Source organism: Acomys minous, assembly GCF_964271855.1.
Source record: "Acomys minous genome assembly, chromosome: 11".
In the NCBI taxonomy this organism is placed as follows: Eukaryota; Metazoa; Chordata; class Mammalia; order Rodentia; family Muridae; genus Acomys; species Acomys minous.
The window spans coordinates 57,512,166-57,533,120 of NC_140492.1; the positions used below are offsets into that span (position 1 = coordinate 57,512,166).

The 20,955-nt window shown below is 45.4% G+C and overlaps 1 protein-coding gene across 32 annotated transcripts in view; it reads left to right on the forward strand.

Moving 5' to 3' along the window:
- KALRN (kalirin RhoGEF kinase) overlaps positions 1-20,955 on the forward strand; it is a gene marked incomplete at its 3' end in the record, with an annotated part of 605,161 nt that overhangs the window by 373,330 nt on the left and 210,876 nt on the right. For all 32 annotated transcript variants that reach the window (XM_084802077.1, XM_084802084.1, XM_084802076.1 and 29 more), the window contains exons 23-27: positions 672-790; positions 5,370-5,436; positions 5,959-6,068; positions 18,172-18,241; positions 20,784-20,873. In XM_084802077.1, coding sequence (XP_084658203.1) covers positions 672-790; positions 5,370-5,436; positions 5,959-6,068; positions 18,172-18,241; positions 20,784-20,873 — 456 coding nt within the window. The remainder of the gene's footprint in view (positions 1-671; positions 791-5,369; positions 5,437-5,958; positions 6,069-18,171; positions 18,242-20,783; positions 20,874-20,955) is intronic.

Below are 20,955 nucleotides of genomic sequence, written 5' to 3' on the forward strand. Positions count from 1 at the left end.
TCTGAATTAAAAGCTAAATCCAGCCTGGTGTTTAGTCCTAGGATTTCTAATTCATGTATCTTTAAACAGGGCCATGCTCTGAAACAGAACAGCCTCAAGTAAAGTGGTCAAACCACTAAAATTTGAGGCTCCTGAGGTCTATCCCCCAGGCAGTGAGTTTTCTTCTGGGGGTCCCACCATACATGATACCAGAGATGGCTTAAGCAAGCAGGGGTGAGCAATTGCAGGGTTCAGTCATTGACCAGGTATTTTGCTTGTTTCCAAGAGGAGCTGCCTGCTTAAATAAAAATAGTTTATTTATTTTTTCCTGACAAATGAGAGGTTTTCAGAGTTTTCCTGTATTTATGTTTCAAGTTTATTTTATTGATGAAGAACCTATTCTGGCTAATTCATGTTTAGATTTCGCCAAGGCCAAAGGCCTGGAAAACAGATGCATACGGTCTGTAGCTACAGATAGTAGCACTAAATATTTTGCCAAAACATTCTACACCTTTTTTTTTTACTTGAAAGGAAGAATTTCTCTATGAACAGGACTCGTGAGGTGAGACCTTGTAGGATCCCCCATCTTGTCGTCCTCTTTCATTAGGCCGTTTTCACTACTTCCCCCCAACTCGTTGGAGGGGTTTCCTAAGGCTTCCCCCAGGGTGATGCCTGTGACACTTCTCGTGCAGGATAACAAGGACCTCGAGCTGGACATCATCCCAGCAAGCCTTTCGGATCGTGAGGTCAAACTCCGGGATGCTAACCACGAGGTCAATGAAGAGAAACGGAAGTCAGCTCGGAAGAAAGAGTATGTGCTGGGGGGAGGGGGGGCGGGCTCCCACTCCCACTCCCACTGTGCCTAACAGGCTCTTCCTTAACTCTCCCTGCTGCCCATCCCTTGTGGCAACGTAATATGTCATCTTGTTGACCTGCAGGTGTTGGGGTGGACATTGAGGAGATGGACTCACCGGAGACCTCTGTGTTGTCTACTGTACTCAAGCGCCCCTCACATAGCAGAGGCTTCCCAAGGGATGGCCACCTCTTAGGCCACCAAATCTTACTTCACAGTGTCAGACCTCAATAGTAACCAAACCAAACCACTTCACGTAACAGAAATCTGTCCCAGGGAAGCTAAGCAACTCTTCCCAGAGGCCACAGTCGGTATATAGGAACTAGATCCAGGATTCCGGCCCTTCACCATGGCAAAGCCACGTTTGCTTTCTAATTCGTCTCTCGCCAGCCCCAAGTTTCTAACCAAGTCACGCTGCCCTCTGAGTAATGACCAGACTCCTCACCTTATCGCCATTTGTGGCCCCAACCTAAGTCAGTCTTACTTCAGAGCGCTCCCCAGTTCAAGTGATATACAATAGACAGATCACTGTCACTGACTCCCTCAGCGGCAAGAGCATTAGCTACAGTTGCTCATGCAGTGTTCCTGGCCCAGAACCCTCCTCTTTGAGTTTGAGTCTTTCCTTCCCTCTCTTGTTCCCTCCCCGCCTCTCTCTCGCTCTGTGTGTGTGTGTGTGTGTGTGTGTGTGTGTGTGTGTGTATGTATGTAGTTTCATTTGCCCCCCCACCCCCGTGTGCCACCTCAACCCTATTGATTCTTTAAAATGCAGCTCACTCCATGTGCCTCCGTGGATCCTTACCTAGGTCCTCTGTTGCCATTGTCCTATTCCTCTCTGAACATCTGCCCTTCTCTTTACTGATTCTGTGGTCATGCCCCATGAGCTAGATTAAACTCTCTGGGGATAAGGAATGTTTTATACTCTCTTATGTGAACCAGTGGTTCCAAGAGGAACATGGATACCATAGTTAACCAAGAGACATTTATGGAAGATTATTGGCTATGGGAACTGAAACCTTAGGTAAAGGACAAGAAGGTATCCAAAGTTACATCACAGATAAACCCCGCAGCTGAACACAGCGACCCATAGCTCTCATGCTCAGGAGGTTAAGACGGGAAGGTTGGCAGGTCAAGGCCAGTCTGTGCTATATAGTGAGCCTCTATCTTAAAAAAAGAAACTGAGAAAGGAGTGAGGGATGGAGGGTAAAAGGAAGGAAGGAAAACCGGTTGATGACATCAGTTTTCTTACTAGAATTTTAGGACTGTGCTTGGGCCAGAGGAAAAAGGATGCTGGGTAAGGGTTTCAAACACCTCCCCTCCCTCATCCCTACATCTGGTTCAGATGTTTGTATTTCAGTCTTTGCCTGGTGAGTAATATTTTAAATGGAAAGGAAGACGCACCTTGAAACTGGCCCTGAGGGTGAATTGTAGGTGTCAGAGGCAAAGTCCACAGCTAAGTTTACTCCATGTGGAGCCATGTCGGGACGAGGCAGGTGAGATAGAAAAGGGATGCAAAGACTCAAACCTTCCAGAAGAATCTGAAGTTGCCTGAGAGTTCCATAAACGGAATCCTTTTTCCTCCTCAGAATAAGAATGGCTAGAGCTGGAATCCATTTAGAGAGCTGGGAGCAATTTATCATTAGCTTCCTGCTCTGTTCTCTAAGCTCACCCAGCCCTCTATAGTCATGAGTCCCACATCCTCCCACTTACCTCGCCCTGGATTATAAATATTCAGGAAAAAAACTATGTGCGGAACAATCAGAGCTTATGTCCATGTCATTATTTTCTAAGCAATATAATACAGCAACTCTTTGTGTAGCACTCACACTGCCTTGGGTGTTACAAGTGATCTAGAGGTTATTTAAAATGAACAGGGATGTATGTAAGTTATTTGCAGATACTACGCCATTTTATCGGAGGAACTTGGGCAGCTGCATGTTTGGGGACCCACAGGGATCCTAGAACCAATCCACTGAGGCTACATTCTTGGTGACTCTTGACTACATCTGGCACAACACGTGGCTCTTTTGGTTGGTGGCTTAGGAGGTGGTTCCCTCACATTTCACGTTAATCAGGAGTCACAGGGCCTTGAGCATGGGAAGACTAAGCTATGTCACTCTTACGGTAGCTTGCTGCTTTACCTTTCTGAAGCTGAGGTTGTACAAATCACACATATGCAGAGATAGTAAAAGGGGCATTATGAAGAATATTATATTCTGAGTAATGCTAGAAAAAATAAGTGTGTCTAGGATTAAGTAGTTAATTTTATCAAAATGAAAGGGAGACTGTAACTTTCATAAGACTGAAGAAACAAAAGCTGGTAGTGAAGCCAGAGTGTCTTTAGTGTGAGGTTGTATTGGCTTGTAGAGCTGGGTAAGAAAGCACCCCAGCTAGGTGAGTTGAACAGCAGAAATGTATGTGTCCTAGAAGCCAGAGACCTGAAACCAAGGAATGAGAAATGTCCATTCCCTCTGAGGTGGAGTGGGAAAGATCTGTTTCCGGCTTCCCCCTCGTTTGTTAGTGGGATACTCACGTTCATGTGACCTTCTTCCTGAATATTCATGCCTGTGTGCAAATCTCCCCTTCTACAAGGACATTGACCATTCCACATTGAGATCCACCCCAGACCTTCTAATGATCATTCAAAGAAAGTCAAGATCTGAGGAATGGAGGGATGGGATTTGAATGCACTAATTCTAGAGGGCATAATTCAAGCCATAACAGAGAAAGGAGCAAAGGAGAGGGTTGTATTTGGCCGACCCTCCTGGCTTCTTTCTGGGACAGTAAAGGAAAAGCAAAAGCAAGCAGCAGGTGGTGGCGAGAGTGGAGGAGTGCGCTGTGAAGAAGGTTAACACAGAGGAAGCAGGCAGGAGAGAAAGAATGAGAGGACGGAGGAGACCCGAGGCAAGACCAAAGACCACGTCCCAAAGCTGCCCGTGCTCCTTCAGATCTTCCCGACAGGCTGAGAATTTCCCAGGATCCCATGCACCTGGCTGTTTCTCACCTGATCTTACCTAATCTTTGCAGCAGTCTGGGGAAGTCAGCTGTGCTGTAGATAAGAAGTCCCGAGGTGTGGAGAGGCAGGTCCTACTTCTAGTAACCGACAGATTCCTAATTCAGTTCCAGTTTGTCTAACTGCAGCAGTCACACACTTCCCGCTCTACCAGCAGAGGAGACGGGAGAAGAGAGTGGAGACTTCTGCAAAAGGGAAGTCTTTTTACATCAATCCTTTAACTTTCGCAAAAGGCCACTATCAGAGCGATATATTGCTTTAAGGGAAAGCCCGGCAAGATGACGATCCTGAAAAGGATACTGCTTGTACAATATTTCTTCTGGTCATGCTTTCCAAAGGACACAGCGTGGGGGAATTATTTCTCAATTTTTTCATGTGATAGAATGCCTGAAAATAGGAGTGCTCGGCATAGACTATATAAAAAACTGAAATGTAGCATAAGTCTATAAATAGGTAGTTTGTACTAAAATAGATTGTCAGATGCCAGCTAACAAGCTCTATTTCTAACAAAAATTATAAAGAGAAAAAACTAAAGTAGAGGAAGCCGTGTGTGCTCAGGCCCATCGTGTCATTTAGGGGTCCAACGAGGGTGTCCTGTCCTTAAAGATACAGAACAGAAACCTCCGTTCACAGGGTCCTGGGCAGCATTACTCACCTAAGGTTATGAATTAATACTGCACATGACAGATTGGGGTAGCTAGGTGAGTGATGCAAATAAATCTCACTGGAGATACTGCCTCAATACCAAGTAAGGTCCGCTGAGGTCAGAGGTCAGCAAACTGTGACCCACAGGTCAAATTGGACTCAACCTCTATTTGTCGTATAGTCTATAATCTAACAGTGATTCTTATATACCCAACGGCTTGAAGAAATCCAACAGACTATCCTATGGGGACACATAAACATTTCGGTGCCGCGGTTTGATTGGGACACATCTGCACTTATCTCTGTGCTGCCTCTCGCGTTACTCAGCTGTGGCGAGTGGTCATGCCACATACTGAACAGCCCATAAATATAATCCAGCTCTTGGCAGAAAGCTTTGTAAAGCCCTGAGCACAGTGACATGTCGGACATCTCCGCCTGGCTTGGAATCTGTTTGACTTGAGTACTGAACTACTTCAGTGCTACGCTATAAACTGCTGAGCACATGTGCTGCAGGAGCTCTAAGAGAGACATGGAAGACTGCTGTCCTTCCACGTCTGGCTGCTGAGCCGCAGTGTGAGCAGCCACATATCCTGAGCACACATGCTCACGCCTACAGCCGACAGCCCGTGTGCTTCAGCTCAGTGATGTAGGAATAAGTGGAAACGGGCAAGAAAGTGGAAACGGCTGGGCACAGACATAGGGAAGAGATGGAGGGCAAATGACCAGGGTGAGAGAGGAACCCGACCCAAGAGAGAAAGGAGCTTTGTTGACATAGTTGAGAACAGGACACTCAAGTGTCACAAGTGCCAGGGTGAGGGAGTGAGGTTGGAGAGGAGGCAACCTGTCCGTAAGCAGCTGAAAGCCTGTTCATTTTCCTCCCAGGTTCATCATGGCTGAACTGCTGCAGACGGAGAAGGCTTACGTCAGGGACTTACACGAGTGCTTAGAGGTAAGTTTAGCAGTTGTCAGTCCCCAGCATCTTGCAGAAGTGGTACTCTGGCCCTTATTAACCCCTTGAGAGCTCCTTGGTGCTCTTCCTCTTTTGCTGGAGAGTAAAAAGGCAGTCAGGAGGTCTTCTGGAGTCAAGCGCAACTACACGGAAGTTTAAAGTGCTGTTGAAGAGAAGGGCCCATACTTCTCTCAAGCTGGAGCGAGATCCAGACCCCACCCCTTCAAAAAGAAACTAGAGGGTGGGGGAGAGAAAAGTGTTCCAGGCACTTCATTTCAAAACATAAACTATGGCACAGATTTAATAATAACAAGACTGGTGCCTGCCCATGCTGAGGTTCGGGGTGATGTAGTGGCGAGGTTTTCTCTCTCTCTGTCCCACTTGTTAAACACTTCGCCTTTGGAACTCTATGCAGTCACAGCCCCACTCTTGCCTCACATGGTTGTGAGGCCACATGGCGGGCCTCTTTTGTCTGGGTCTCTTGTAGCACTCTTGCCGGTGATGACTGTCACTGTCTTACAGACCTACCTGTGGGAAATGACCAGCGGTGTGGAGGAGATCCCCCCTGGGATCCTCAATAAGGAGCACGTCATCTTTGGCAACATCCAAGAGATCTACGACTTCCACAACAAGTAGGTCGGGCGGGGGGGGGGGGGCGGTTCGGGTGAGCACCCTGGGCGTGGACCTGCCAGGCTTCTGGCTGCCCGTCGAGTGGCTCAGAGCCGCTAGGAAACCTACTTTACCTGACGCTGTCTTTGTCACCTGGTCAGATCTCGTAGCCGGTTGCTGTCACACTCCTTTCTTGTTTACCGTGCCTCCACAGTCGTTCAGAATGCTTGCCAGAAAGAGAAGGTACTGATCTGCAGTGCCTTTCTCAGTTCTCCTGAGGAGCAAGCAGCATCCTCATTTGCTCAGGTGACGTGGTTACCAGAGCACTGAGGAAGCAAGAGTGGCTTCACCCCACTAAAGCTGTGGGGAATCCTGACGTCAGCGTTCACCCGGGACTGACCACCCTACATTTCTGGTCTTCAGGGCTTCAAATTCTATCCAACTTTTATCTCAAGCTGCTCCCTCCGCTCCTGGCCATCCCATCCTCCTTACCCTCAGCCATTTATGGATATAAATACACCAAAATATTTGGCACATCACATTTCTCAATAACTTAGAGAAGACTTCATCAATCACCACTGTGTTGTGGTTGCAGTAGAATCATAGAACAGTAAAACCTCACAGCCCGTTTTTCTGGTTCCAAGCTTGAGGTGCAGATCCTTTCTGTTGTGTGTTAAAGCATGTTTGCTGTCAATAGATGGTCAGCAGGAATACTAGTATGACCGACTGTTAGAAATAACTCTGTTTCTCAAATTCAAGTAGAGAGAATCTTGAGATACAGAAAACGGTGTGACAAAGTCCTTGGGCCTTCTCAGGAGCATGCGCAGAGAAAGTTGAGTGAGGCTAGTCCTGGGACTTGGTGAGCTGAGACAGAGACCCTGGAGACAGCATAATCAGCCTCACAAGTCCCAAGGAGACCATGTGCATAGAGAACCACCCTGAGGTAGGACTGGACAACACTGTCCAGGGAGCTGTGTGCAGAGGTGAGGTCTACAGTACACTGTCTAGGGAGCTGTGTGCAGAGGTGAGGTCTATAGTACACTGTCCAGGGAGCTGTGTGCAGAGGTGAGGTCTATAATACACTGTCCAGGGAGCTGTGTGCAGAGGTGAGGTCTCTAGTACACTGTCCAGGGAGCTGTGTGCAGAGGTGAGGTCTGTAGTACACTGTCCAGGGAGCTGTGTGCAGAGGTGAGGTCTGTAGTACACTGTCCAGGGAGCTGTGTGCAGAGGTGAGGTCTCTAGTACACTGTCCAGGGAGCTGTGTGCAGAGGTGAGGTCTGTAGTACACTGTCCAGGGAGCTGTGTGCAGAGGTGAGGTCTCTAGTACACTGTCCAGGGAGCTGTGTGCAGAGGTGAGGTCTATAGTACACTGTAGTCTGTCCAACATGCTAACCAAGGCATATGTACAGCTATTGAACAGCTAAGGAGCTCAGTTCATAATGTTCTTAATTTAAATAGTCATAAGTGAAAAAGAGTGGCTACCGTATTGGGCAGTCTCACTCTAGAAAATGAAAGCTCCTTACTGCTCTCTGCTGGGTACAAGACTGGGTGTGAAGGGCCCTAGACTCTGAAAGGGATGGGGAACTCCTGTGATGAGGGACTCTGTCAAGGTCTCAGTTAAAATGACGTAAGCTGTCGAGTTCCCACGGCATGCTTACCTGTCAGTAAACACGAGACCGAAGGTTGCACCCTGCCTTTCTAGACTGTTAATAACATTTTTCACTCCTTTTTCCCCATCATAAACATCCTTACTTGATTTACCTGCCATTCTCCAGACAGTATTTTTTGTCTTCATGGCGGTCATATTAATAACACTCATATGAGTCTGTTCTTAACCATTGGCCCCAGATTCTATAGTCTGACCTCAGCTCAGTATCGCTCCATCTCCCCCAGGATATCTGAGACGATATCGGACTAGCCAATGGTTAATCACATCACTTGATTTGTTTGCGGTCTTCAAATGTCATCAACCAATCTCCCTTTCCTTGGGTTCTCCCCACATCAGCTGAGTATAGACATCTGGACACCAGCACATGTGCTGCCTGCCAACTCTGCTGTTCCCAAATCAAGGGGAAGGAGCATTCACTTTAAAACTGAACAGTTAATAACAACATATTGAACTCAGCTCTGCTCCTAACTCTGATTTCAGGGAGTCACTCTAGTAAGCCATGGTAAATGGTTTTATATATTCTAAATAGCTATAATTCTAGCTCTAACTTACAACGTGTAGTTCTAACAAATTCTTTTTAAATTCAAATTAAACCACGTGAAAACCCCTGCGCTCTGTGAATCAGGAGAGTAGACACTTCTCCCAGCCACACTGCCAAGCACGTCACCTATGCAGATCACTAAAGAGCCACAGCGAATGACGTCACAGAGATTAAACTGCTTCCTTTCCATGGCAGCATCTCTCTGTCCTCCCCCACCAGCCCCTCTACTGCTTGGTTATATATTTTCCTACACTGTAGTCATTTAGAAGCAATAAATGCTATAAAAACCAAGCACCGGAACAAATGAGTGGTTGAGCGAGCGGCAGTTTGTAAAGAAAGATGACAAATAAATGGCACCTGGTCGGGGGAGGGGAGGGAAAAGACAGTAGGGCAGAAATGTAAGCAGAGGGTAGCGGCCCATGCCTGTGGTGCCAGCACTTGGGAGACTACAGCAGGACGGTGTAGGGTCCAGGCCAGCCTGGACCGTAATCATGGTCAGTGACTGTTTGTGCAGAGAGCATCTTGCATCTGACTATTTGGTCAGCAAAGCCACTGAATTGCAGTGTGACGTAAGAATTGATGCTAGCAATAATGCTGAATTACTATATATCTGCATTCAGATCAAGGGACTCTATAATGTATGTAGAAAGCTACTGACTAAAGGAAATTAATGTTTTAAATTATCCAGAATTCAAAGGAACATCCAATGGCATCACGCTGTGTATTAATTTCCTATATTAGCCAGAGGCTGAGGTTTTACTGTACTGTGTGCTTTCTGCTTAAGCCACACAGGTTTTGATGAATAAAGAAAATATTTTTAAAATCTAAAATCTCTTAATAAATAAAGATAAAATGGCGGGCCAAACTTAGAAAATGCAAACTATAAACTCATTAGAGAACCGTGCTTTTCATTATATATCCAAAACCTGGTACCATGAGCCTGGCACCATGTAAACTTACAGAAAATATTTGCTGGGTGCATGGAAGGATGGATGAATAGGCTAAAAATGAAATTACATCTTGCAAACTTACAGCTAGTGCCATTCAAGTCATAATTGACTAATTGCTTGTGAATATCTGAGAACAGAGAAAAGCTCCTATATAAGACTTTTCCCCAGCATCACTACCAGAACCTCCTAGACCAGCAAAATAATAGGATTTCTAAATGAAGGAGTTTCCTGGGAGCATGGTCACAGGGAGACACACAGCTGCCATGACACTTGCTGCACTCCTCTCAAACCACCAGCTTTTTAACCTGAACGTGTCAGGGACTCTGTTTTCAGCATAGCAATTCAGTGCTGTCTATCAGAAAAGCATACTCCCCTCGTGGCTAATCTTAGCCCGGGTTAGTCACTTAGAGTCCAGACTGTAAGGGAGATGGGGTAGGCGGGAAGACAGCAGAAGGCTAGACAGAGAACGGAGTTGACAGTGGACAGTCCCACCTTAGTGATATCATTAGCTGTGTCACTGGGAAATTGGTGCCCAGATCTGTTCAAATGGTGTCTCTGAAAACTGGCTACCAATATGAGAGGTGTGTGTGTGTGTGTGTGTGTGTGTGTGTGTGTGTGTGTGTGTGTGTGTGTGTGTCTGTGCCTGTGTGTCTGTGTGTATCTGTGCCTGTGTGTCTGTGTGTATCTGTGTGTGTGTGTGTCTGTGTCTCTGTGTGTCTGTGTGTGTGTGTATCTGTGTGTGTTTGTGTGTGTCTGTGTGTGTATCTGTGTGTGTGTGTCCATCCAAGTAGGTGAGATTTGTCTCCAGAACCTTTGTCTTTGGGGATTTTAATCGGAGAAATCTACTTCTGTAGAGACTGCTGTGCAGGGCTTAGTGCATACGTACAGTGGTTTTGTCCCAGCTGAAAGTTAAAGAGGGATGCGAGCCTTGCTCTCTGCTCTCCACACTTGTACTTTATCCCTTTTTCTTACAGCTAAATAAAAGATAATGACGTGCTGTCTGCACAGGAGTTAGGCCTGTTTTCATTGCGTTTTGCTAAGCCTGCTTGGACCACCTAGACAAAAGGAGGATAGTCTATAAATAGATCCTCCAAAGAGTAAAGTTTTGCCTAGTCTAAAATTTGCAATTAAAAAAAAATTGTTTTCATTTTGTCTTGTTAGATATTCAGCTTTGATAATGACAGCTTTTTGTTACGGTACTTCTCTTTCAGTTAAATTCCAGCTTTATTTCTTCCTTTTTTAGTTATTTAGAGATTTAGTGATATTCATATAAATTTGAAAATAACATTTAAATACAGTCTGTACTGTGAGGGCCCAGAGGGACCTCTCAACTATTATGTTTAGGCTCTTTCATTTGTAGTAAAAAGACTGACACTAGAGAGGAGACAGTGCCTTGCCAGAGTTGTACCTGTGCACGTACACACACACACACACACACACACACACACACACACACACACACACACACACACACACACACACACTTTCCCCTCAAGATCAGGCACTGGATTCCAGGGAGTTAAGGATCTCTTGGTTAAGGTCTTCTCTCTCCTTCCCCGACTCCTTAGATGTTATCACACTTTCTGTCCATTGTGTCAAATCAATCCAGCTTAATTCACAGCTAAGACACACTTCCACCTATTTACTCTACAGCTGTGTCAATCAAATCCCACACCTCTACACTAATAACATGGGGGGAAAAATCCATTGTCAGCAAGGGCAAGTTGAGGGCATCAACAATCAAGACCAGCAGCCCCACCCCACCCCACCCCTTTACCGAACTCCTTCCCTCTTAGGCATATCTGGAAACTGTGATTTGGCCAGGCCAGGGTCAGCCAGGAATAGTCACGGTATATGGCAGGGGTGATGGCCAGGTCGGGGGAGGTTCGTGATGCCAGGAGAGCCGCTAAGCAAAGGCCGCTTTTTTAAAAAAGACAAGATTTTATTATGTATCCTTGGATTACTCATTATATAGACCTGGCCACCCTTGAGCTCACAGCAATCCCCCTGCCTCTATCTTCTGGGTGTTGGGACAAAAGGTGTGAGCCACAACACCTGACCAGGACCACGTGTTGCTCATCTTCCTAGAGTTTGTTCTTTGGGTCAGGCCATTTCCAGTTAGGATTCACACAGCGATGAATCCAGTCCAGACTCTGGCCTCTTGTGAGAAGCAGAAAGTGCGGAGAAGCAGAGAGGCGTGGCACAAAACCAGTTCAAAAGAGTGAGGATGGCGGAGGAGAGGGGCTCAACAGAGAGAGGGGGCATCGAGATAGAACTAAGAGAGGGTCTAACAGGTGGAGATGGCTTCTTTGGTGAAAAGGGACACCTTGGACAAGTACGATGGAGAGAGAGTTTGTGAGGGTCGGATGGACCCTGGCTCAGGATGCTCAGGGACGGATGCTGGTCTTATCCCTCAGTTAGGTGGCCACAGACATGAGGGAGAAAGGAGTTGCCATGTAGAGATAACTCTGAGTTAAAACTGACTGAGAAGGGACACGGGAGAGGGAGGCGACTGGTAAGATGAGAAAATGAACCAAAGTACCTAGACAGAGTGGAAATAAGGAAGAAGGGTGAGAGGGGGGATTATAGGAGAAAGGGAAGATTTGGGGGAGGGGGACAGGAAAGGAAAGGGAGAAAGGGGAGAGGTGGAAGGCTGGGATGGAGCGTGAGTAGTAGGTAAGTAGATAGGTTGAGTCACGTGGGCACAATGGGGAGAGGAGGGAAAGATGGCGAAAACTGGATTTCTAGAAGTTCTTACTCAGGAGCATGCACAATGTGTGGTTTTTAAAATGTGTTTTCTCATAATCTAAAAAAAGATAATATACAGAGAGAAAGAGAAAGGGAGGAGAGAGAGAGAGAGAGAGAGAGAGAGAGAGAGAGAGAGAGAGAGAGAGAGAGAGAGAGAGAGAGAAACAACATACTTTTACCTGGATTTGATCCTGTGTCTTCCTCTTCTTTTTTCACAACACAAATTGATTTACTTCCCCTTGAATCACAGTGGTCTGACCTGCAGCCTTTGCTGAGCCACTGGCTCCACCAAGTGGACACAAAGGGGTTGTACAGCTCATGCCTCAGGCCACCTGCAGACTGCAGCTGCTCTCTCCACATTAAGCCTTGCTTAAAGTGTGCACTTTCCGTGCACACACACCCCAAATACCCGTGGTACTAGTTGTATACCTTTTGCCACAAATCACAAAGATGCCAAATGGAAATGCTCAAAGGAGTCCCCAACAGTCATCTAGTTGTGTCCCATGGTTTTGTAGAAGCTGACACCTAACATTTCTGACCTTCTCAGATCGACTCGTGGCACAGACCCATGTGTCATTTCATTACTATCTGGATGTTAGGAAAGAGGAAAGGAAAGACCAGTGATCTTCCCTGGGTCCCAAACCTCCAGGCTAAGTAGAACTACCAGCTTTAAGCAGAACCTGGGGAAAGATGGCCGTGATCTCATTGCTGTTGTTTGTGCTTTCTGTAAGCTTCCAGCACTGAGGCTGAGTGTACACCATTGAAATACCCAAAGAGGCAGTTGATCTCGGATGTGTCACAGTAATGTTAATTTCGGTTGTGCACATTTTGTCACTCTCCTGCCTTGTTGCTAGGCAGCATCTTAGCTGAGATGAATAGCACTGACTGAAGGATTCTTTTCTGTACTTTACCTTATTGTAACATTACTTGATATGACGTGTGCAAACAAAGTTGTGATTCATCCGACCACACGGGCCAGCTATGATGAAGAAGTATTAACTTTGCTTGCTTTCACCGCTTGAGGCTGGGTGCCATGCCTCTTCCCCTCAGCCCTCACTAAGACAAAAAGTTTCTAGAGTGAAATGGAGGGACCAGGGCCAAGAAGCCCATGCTCAGCGCAGGTAACCAAGGTGTGCTGCAGCTGCGGCGAATAGCTCACCTCCGTGTCCTACTTGCTCATGCTCCTAACTATCCCTCAGTTCCCCTCTGTCGTTATGCTAATTGCTCCCTGAGCCACTGCAGTCTACGCTGTGAATCTGCATGGATCTAGTGAGTCTTTAAACTACAGCTCCAGTGGTAAAACCTCAGAAATCCAGCCTGGCTCCACCAGGAAGCAGTGTCCTGGACTCTCACCGTCCAGGTTTTATGTGCACTGTTCCCTGTCCCTCTTTAACCCCAAGCCACACCCTTCCCATTCTCACCATTGCTGGCATTCCAGCAAGTGTGTGCACATAAATACACAACTTTCCCTATGGACGCACATACAGCGTTGATGTGTCACATCCAGCCAACAGAGCAAGGCTGGGAGCTCTTCCAGGAAGGCGTCCCCAAAGCAGTGACACTATATACGAAAGTGATGCTTGGAGAGAAGAGCACTCAAGGTGGTGCTGCTTCCGCTGTGCTCGCTGACAAAACCCAAGGAGAGTTCTAGTAAATGCTAGAGCTGTCACTCGCAGGATTCTTCCAAATTCTGCCTAACACTTTGTATCATAATAGGTTAATAGGGATGGCATTGGTTATGGTTTTGACATGCCTTTAAAAGTTTTATTCCTTTCTAAAAGAGCGCCAGATATTCACACAGAAATATACACCCACCTACCTCCCTCCCTCCCTCCCTCCCTCCCTCCCTCCCTCCCTCCCTCTCTCTCTCTCTCTCTCTCTCTCTCTCTCTCTCTCTCTCTCTCTCCCCTAATTCCGCTACAGTTTATCTGCAGTCACAGACAGGCTGAGGACCAAGACGCTGCTGCAGAACAGTCAAGGGAGTGTTCAGCATCTGAGGGAGGGTTGGCAGCCAGTGGGCTGTAACTTAAACACATCTCAGTGAAGGGGGTTGGAGCGATATTGAACATACTAACTTGATCTGTCGTCTTCATGAACTTCAAGTCTTAAAAGCAAATAGTTTCCCATTCCACTTACCTGCAGCCATGACACTGAGATTTTAGTGACTACGTTCTGCAAACTTCTGAGCCGAAATACCCAGGACAAGGCAAGGCTTGTCCCAGTTTTCAGCTCTTCCTGATAAGTCCAATCCTACAGAAGTGACACAAGGCTTCTCACCTGGCTGCTGTCAACTTGTCAATCCAGAGCGGTTGCCCCAGATGTGATCTGATAGGATTACCCAGGAAGAGTTCTAATCCGTGCAGAGTCACTGATTCAAACCCCAGAGGGCAGAGCACAGCCATGCGTGCCCGCCACTAGTCAAAGTCTGCTGCTCTTACCTATAGTGCAGCTCTTACAGAAAGCTTGGGAAGCACCATGTCCACTTTGTCACATCACACTGTTGGCGTCTTACAGTAGAGAGAGCGGATTCATCCGTCATCTCCTTACATCTTAGGTCACCTTGGAATCTGACTATTGCATACCATCTAATCAAGAGTTTTCCAGGATTGGTTTAGGAGATAGTGACCAGCGACAGATTTTTCAGAACACTCCCAACCTGTAACTTCCCACATGTGAGCTGTGTGTCCTCAGGGGGAATGGGTTTATGACAGTTAAGTATCATTGGCCCTGGTAAGCTATTACTAATTTAGTGCCTCTGTGTGCCAAACTTATGAAATTCTCCAAACTACACATTTTTAAATGAAGGAAATAAGACTTCAGGAAACTTCCTCGTATCTACGTGAACTCTTATTCTTTAGAATGTATTTAATGTTAGCAGGCAAAGATACCGACACCTGGGAACAGCATAACACTAAGCTGGTGGCAGCTGCTGTTAACGCTGTTGTTTGGAGCCAGGTGTGGCAACACATGCCTGTCATCCCAGCAGAAGGAGCAGGCATTCAAGGCTAGCCCTGGCCAGCCTGGAGTATATGAGACTCTGATTTTAAAGGGGACGGTGGGGGAGGAAGGAAAGAAAACCCATTGTTTGTACATACACCAAGCCATAAAGACTCTTTAAAGAAGCACCATCTTTACATACCGATCCCAGAAAATAGCTGACTGTCAGAAACTGGTAAAGGGGTCTGCGATGAACATCAATAAACAGACTGTTGAATTAACCCTGATCATCTACATCTCACCCCACCAACCATAGCCATTGGTAACATCCCTAGAATTTACAGACTGAATCCAGCTACCCACTCCTTTACAAACATACTGTTACTTATGCAAAAGGTATTAAAGTGTCATGTGTCTCTTATGAGGATTCTCAAATATATATAATTTCTTTATTCCACAGAAAGACCTAGCTGTAGAATCATACCATGCATCTAATTCAGCAAGTGGTTTTTTTTCCCCTTGAGGTCTTTCAAACAAAGCATCTTCCTGTAGTTTTTTGGCTCCTCTTTTTACAAAGAGTATTACTTTAGTTAAATTATTAAGATTTTAAGTAAAATTCTAGCCCTGTCTCCATTTTGGGTCAGTTCAATAGCTACAGTTACCGCTGTGTAGTTAACATTGATGTTGATGGGACCTGATCAGCTGATCTTGGAAAAAGAAGAACTCCATGTCACTCTGGGTATCTTTGAAGCTTCTGGAACAAAAAAAACAATTTATACACCAAACAAGGGTTATGATCCAAAGCGTAATCTGGTTGTTTGGCCACCATAAAAGGAGATCAGACTGTATGATGGGGGAGTCAGAATTCAGAGGACTGAAGTAAGAATATTTATGTGAAACTGAGACCCTGACAGTGAGGGCTTGGAGGCATCCTGCAGTCTGAGCATGCTACCCTGGCTTCTTGGACTCTTCCCCTCTTTTGTTCCAAGCTCTCCCCACCCCAAGTCCTCCTTTGATACGTCCCTTGTTTTAGAACAGCTCAGATTCCTTGGCCCACTTGCCCACATGTTCTAGCCCCTTCTCTCAGCACTGTGCAGCCCATCATGGCTTCTCTGAGATGTATGTATAATGTCGATATGTAGATTCACCTTATAAAGTCTATCTCAACACCTTGTGAAAAGCCACTTCTGAAGACAGTGGACTTGTATTGTCTGGTATTCCCTGTGATAGGGACCACACAATAAATGTATATTAGAACTCAGTTCAAGAGATTAAAAGAAATAAATGTATATATGAAATACACCCTTACTTATATACATAAAGGTGGGCATGATTGCCTCAGTGCAACAAAAGTTTCTCTTTCCCTTTGGGCTTTGAGCTACTTTTGATCCTTAGTTCCAGCGTTACTTGGTACTTTTTCCTGTTTCTACTTTAGAATTCATATGAAATGGATCACCTGCAGCCTTTTAAAGGCAGCCAATAGACATGGCACTGTATTGATTTTGAGACTTGGGTGTTTGTATCTCTAAAGCCCAAATCGCATTGTAAAGTTTTTGTTCCACAAGTCAGTTTAAGAAACTCTAAAATTCACATTTACTAGGAGAAAGATTATCACCAAACTCTGATAACTCCCCAAACTTTTAAGTATCTGTCTTATTTTGTTACTCTAGCAATTACTATGTATTACAGACAAAAATTTAAATTACAGATTGATGAAGAAGAAAGTCATCCACAATCCTCCTAATCATTATTAGCATTCTTGCTAACCAAATATTTTTAAATTATAGACATACTTATTTTTCACCACCAAAATGCCTTCCTATATCATTGAAAGCACAAGCAACATGCATAACATTTGTAACCACTTAATGACTAATTATAAGAAACTGTCAAAGTATATGGTTACCATGGTAACCATACAGCACAAGGTAAATCAAAAGGAACCGCCCCCCCCCAATGGTGGAGGAAATTAGTGAAATAACGTGAGGTATTTTAATTTAGTCTTTAAAGTATGCATTTATGTAACTTTAAAATTAAAATTAAACAAAAAAAAGTTAACAGTGAGAACTCTCAGCTACCCCCTGCTTCCACCCTGGCTCTTCACCTGGCCCTGTCTGGTTTTATTAGTATCCTGGGTTAGAAGTAGAATACGTATTCCCTGCTTAGACAACAGGTGGCATGGTCTTCTTTACTTTTGCTGCTCCCCTTGCTATTTCCACTCTGATCGTTAAGGAGATCCTCCACATGAAGAGATGGAATTAGTGTGTTGTCTTTGTGTGTGTTTGTGCACGCATGGTGGGGGTACGTGTGCAAAGTATTCTGTTCTGTGGATACTCCATAGCTCAAGTATTTCATTCTCTGCCAACCACAGTTGCCGTTATAAATGGAAACGTTGTTAGTGCTCGGGACTGGGTACCGTCTTATACGTGTAGATAAGCTATAAGGAGAAATTCCAAGTCTCCAGGAGAGATGAGCACATTCCGAGACTTGGGCGGGCCTATCAGATCGCTCTTTGTAAAGACTGCATCATTTCCCACTCCCAGAAGTAAGCGGCCCAAAGGCCTCATACTTTGTTTTTGTTTGAATGATCTTGAGTACATTTTAAAAAGCAAATTTCATCCCAATAATGCTGGCTTGTTAGAACTGGGACCCTCTAAATCTAACCCTATTTTTTCGTACATTAATTTGTAGTCTGTGTAATAATTCCTTTATAACTTGCTAACAGTGAAAGGAACCAATATGTAGACACCCACAATGTCAGATAAGCCAGCAATTTCATTCCACTTTAAAACATATTGTGATCCCCCTCTGCCCCCACCATTCGATTTCCTTCCCTAATGATATGTGTATGGTAATGCTTGCTCCCAGTGGACAAAGAAAGGGGAAAGTTAGAAAGAGGCCCATGAAGGTTTGGACTTTTTTCCAGCTCATCTTTAGATTCAGTTTGGTGTTTTATATGTATATTATATAAGTATGTATCTATTACATATGTGTGTATACAATATTTACAATATTGCTGATAAAATTAAAGGTCTAATATAGCTACAGTATTTTATTATAAATTGTCATCTCAAATTAATGACTTTTAAATAGCACTAGTTAATCAATTACCATACATGTAAATGGAACAGGTTCCAACATAAAAGCTAACGCCTCACCTTGCTTACCAAGCACAGAATCCACGTGCTCTGGGCCATGGTTGCTGTGTTGACCCCAGCACAGTGCTCTAAGTGGGGTCCTCTATACCAAGGTGTCTGATGCAGCCTTCTCTCCTTTCACAGCATCTTCCTCAAAGAACTGGAGAAGTACGAGCAGCTGCCTGAAGATGTGGGACACTGCTTTGTCACCTGGGTAACCAATCTAAACTCCTCCCCTACTGTTCACATGTCCAGGGGTGCGCCTGGAGCCACTACTCCATGCTTGGCCTAAGGATTGCTGTGACTGCTGGCCTCTCTTGGGACCACGTGCTGCAGAGGCGCCATGAGTAGATCTATTAAAAATAGTATATCTATGGAGAGCAGACCCATCCCCAGGAGAGTCCATGAAGTCAGTCAAGCCCAAGATCCACCTCTAACTCTCTAAGAACTTTCTAGAATTATATGATCAGGAGAGTGGTCCAAGACCACTGCCTAGACTACCAGCTGCTTCCGCAGATCACAGATTTAGAAGTTAGAGCTTGCAGACGCCATCAGTCTGATTCTTGGTGACGCTGCTTTTCCAAATAGAGAAAAGCAGACTTCTGGGCTCTCTATCCCAATTCTGACTTACAGGATGAGTGTGTGGCTGTCCCCGTTCTCAGTGCTGCTGCCATGGGTGACGTCACTGGGCCAGGTGTACCAGGTCCTGATCATCTAAGCTGGAAAACGAACCTTCAGTAGCGTCCCTGCTGCACACTGAGCTCAGGCTCATGGATGTGAATTCAGAGAACTCCGGAAGTCCACTTATGACACCCAGTCCAACTGCACATCCTGCCCAGGCCAGGAGTTCCACTCTGGAGTAATTACTTAGTGCCAGTCTGTACCCAGAATGGCTTTTCTGAATTTCTTCACAATCCAGAGAGCTTATGCCAAGGAGTAGACAGGCCTGTGGGTGTGTCTCAGATTTCAGACCTGAGTGTATCTTAGATAAGAGGCAGGACACACACTGGCGTTTAACAAATATCCCAGCCACTTCAGCTCTGGACCTGGCTCCCAGACAGGCCTTCTTTTCCAAGAATATTAAGACTTTTCCTCTAAGCATCCTTTCATTTCTCACGAAGGCTGCCATCTTGTTTTGTGTCCGTGTGTAAGTTGATGCAGAGCTCATAAAGATACTGATTTTAAAAAGTGATCTATGGTCTTTTGCACAGCAGATATAGAGAAAAGCTTGTGTTGTGCTGCTTCAGGTGAGGGTTATCACCTCTTAGTGATGACAGGCTCCTATTATAAAGCCCCCAAAATATGTTTCGTAAAACCTTTGGTGGTTGGGTAAATTATGCACCTTTTACCAAGAATTACCTCGGAGATTTTCTCAAGTCTAGCGGTCTGTATGTAAGTGTGACACAGGAATGAAAAGAAGAAGCACCCGCTTACAATGCGTTGAATAACACTGGCTCAAACTAAGAAGCTGGCTGCCTTGGGCCTGACTACTTTCAACTGTGGGAATTTAAAGCCACTTATGCAACCTGTGCCATGGTTTCCTCATCTGCAAGATTAGAATAGCTCTAATGCCCAGTGGCGAGGGATGGCCTGAGGAGCAAGTGATGCAATATTCGTAACCCTTAGACAGTGACAACCAGGATAGTAAGTACATGCTACGCTGCCCTCTCAGGAGAGTGTATCCCTGGTGTTCAATGGTTACCAGTGGAAAAAACAGTCACAAAAATTCACCTTTCTCAGTGAAGAGATGAATTCATGACAGAAATAAGTGAAATTTCATCCAAACATAGGTCTTGGGCTTGAGGTAACAATCTCTTTAGGAACCATTGTTCAGACCCTGACAGTGGGTGGGGCCTTGTCCCTTTTTTCTCCCTGACCCTCATCATAGCTCCTCAGAAGTTGGCGATATTAAGGGGCTCCCAAACTAGATGGAGGCATTTGGAATATAAGTGACTCTCACTCTAAGGGTTTTGCTCATTTTTCACTCTGTAGTTGTATTTGTCTTGAAAGGAGACAAATTGCCTTAGTTCTTTTTCAAGAGAGAGAACATAATTATTGGTGATTTAAAATGAGAATAGTTGAGGAGTAAGTTCTACATAAGTTCAGAACATGTTTTCGTTTTTCTGTCTTTCCGACACAGCCTGGTATTAAGCCGAGCTTCTGTTCACTGGGCTTTCCCACATCCCACTAGGAGAAAAGCGTTCCAGAGTCTGTTAGGATCATGGACTGAAGGAACACGAGGCACTTTCCAGGAGGGATTCAGACACTGTACGGCCCATGCTGGGCCTTTTTGGTGTTGTGAAGAAAAGAAGTTATAACCACTAGCTTCCTGTCAACTTAGAGTCATTTGGGAAGACAGAGCCTCAGTTGAGAAAATGTTCCCACCAGATTGTCCTGTGGACAAGCCTGGGAGCATTTTCTTGATTCATGATTGGTGTAGGAGGGCTAACCACCCCTGGGCTGGTGGTCCTGGATGCTATAAGGTAGCAGGCTAAGCGAGCCACGAGGAGCAAGCCAGTAAGCAGCTTTCCTCCATGCCTTCTGGGTCAGTTCCTGCTTCCAGATTCCTGCCTTGAGTTCCTGCCCTGACTATGGATTACAGACTACAAAGCTGTAAGATGAAAAACAAAAAAACAAAACTGTTTTTCTCCAACTTGTGTTTGGTCACGGCATTTTATCAAAACAGTAGAAACCCCTAACTAAGACAGGGAGGAACCAGTGGACACTTACCCTTTGTTGTCTTTGTTGTTTTTCAGGCAGACAAATTTCAGATGTATGTCACCTACTGTAAAAACAAGCCTGATTCCAACCAGCTGATCCTGGAGCACGCAGGCACCTTCTTTGACGTAAGCTGTGGTTTTCCCACTGTCAACAGTCCTGGGGCAGGGGTACAGGGGTGGAGGGGGTTGAGGGTGGGGAAGATGCTTC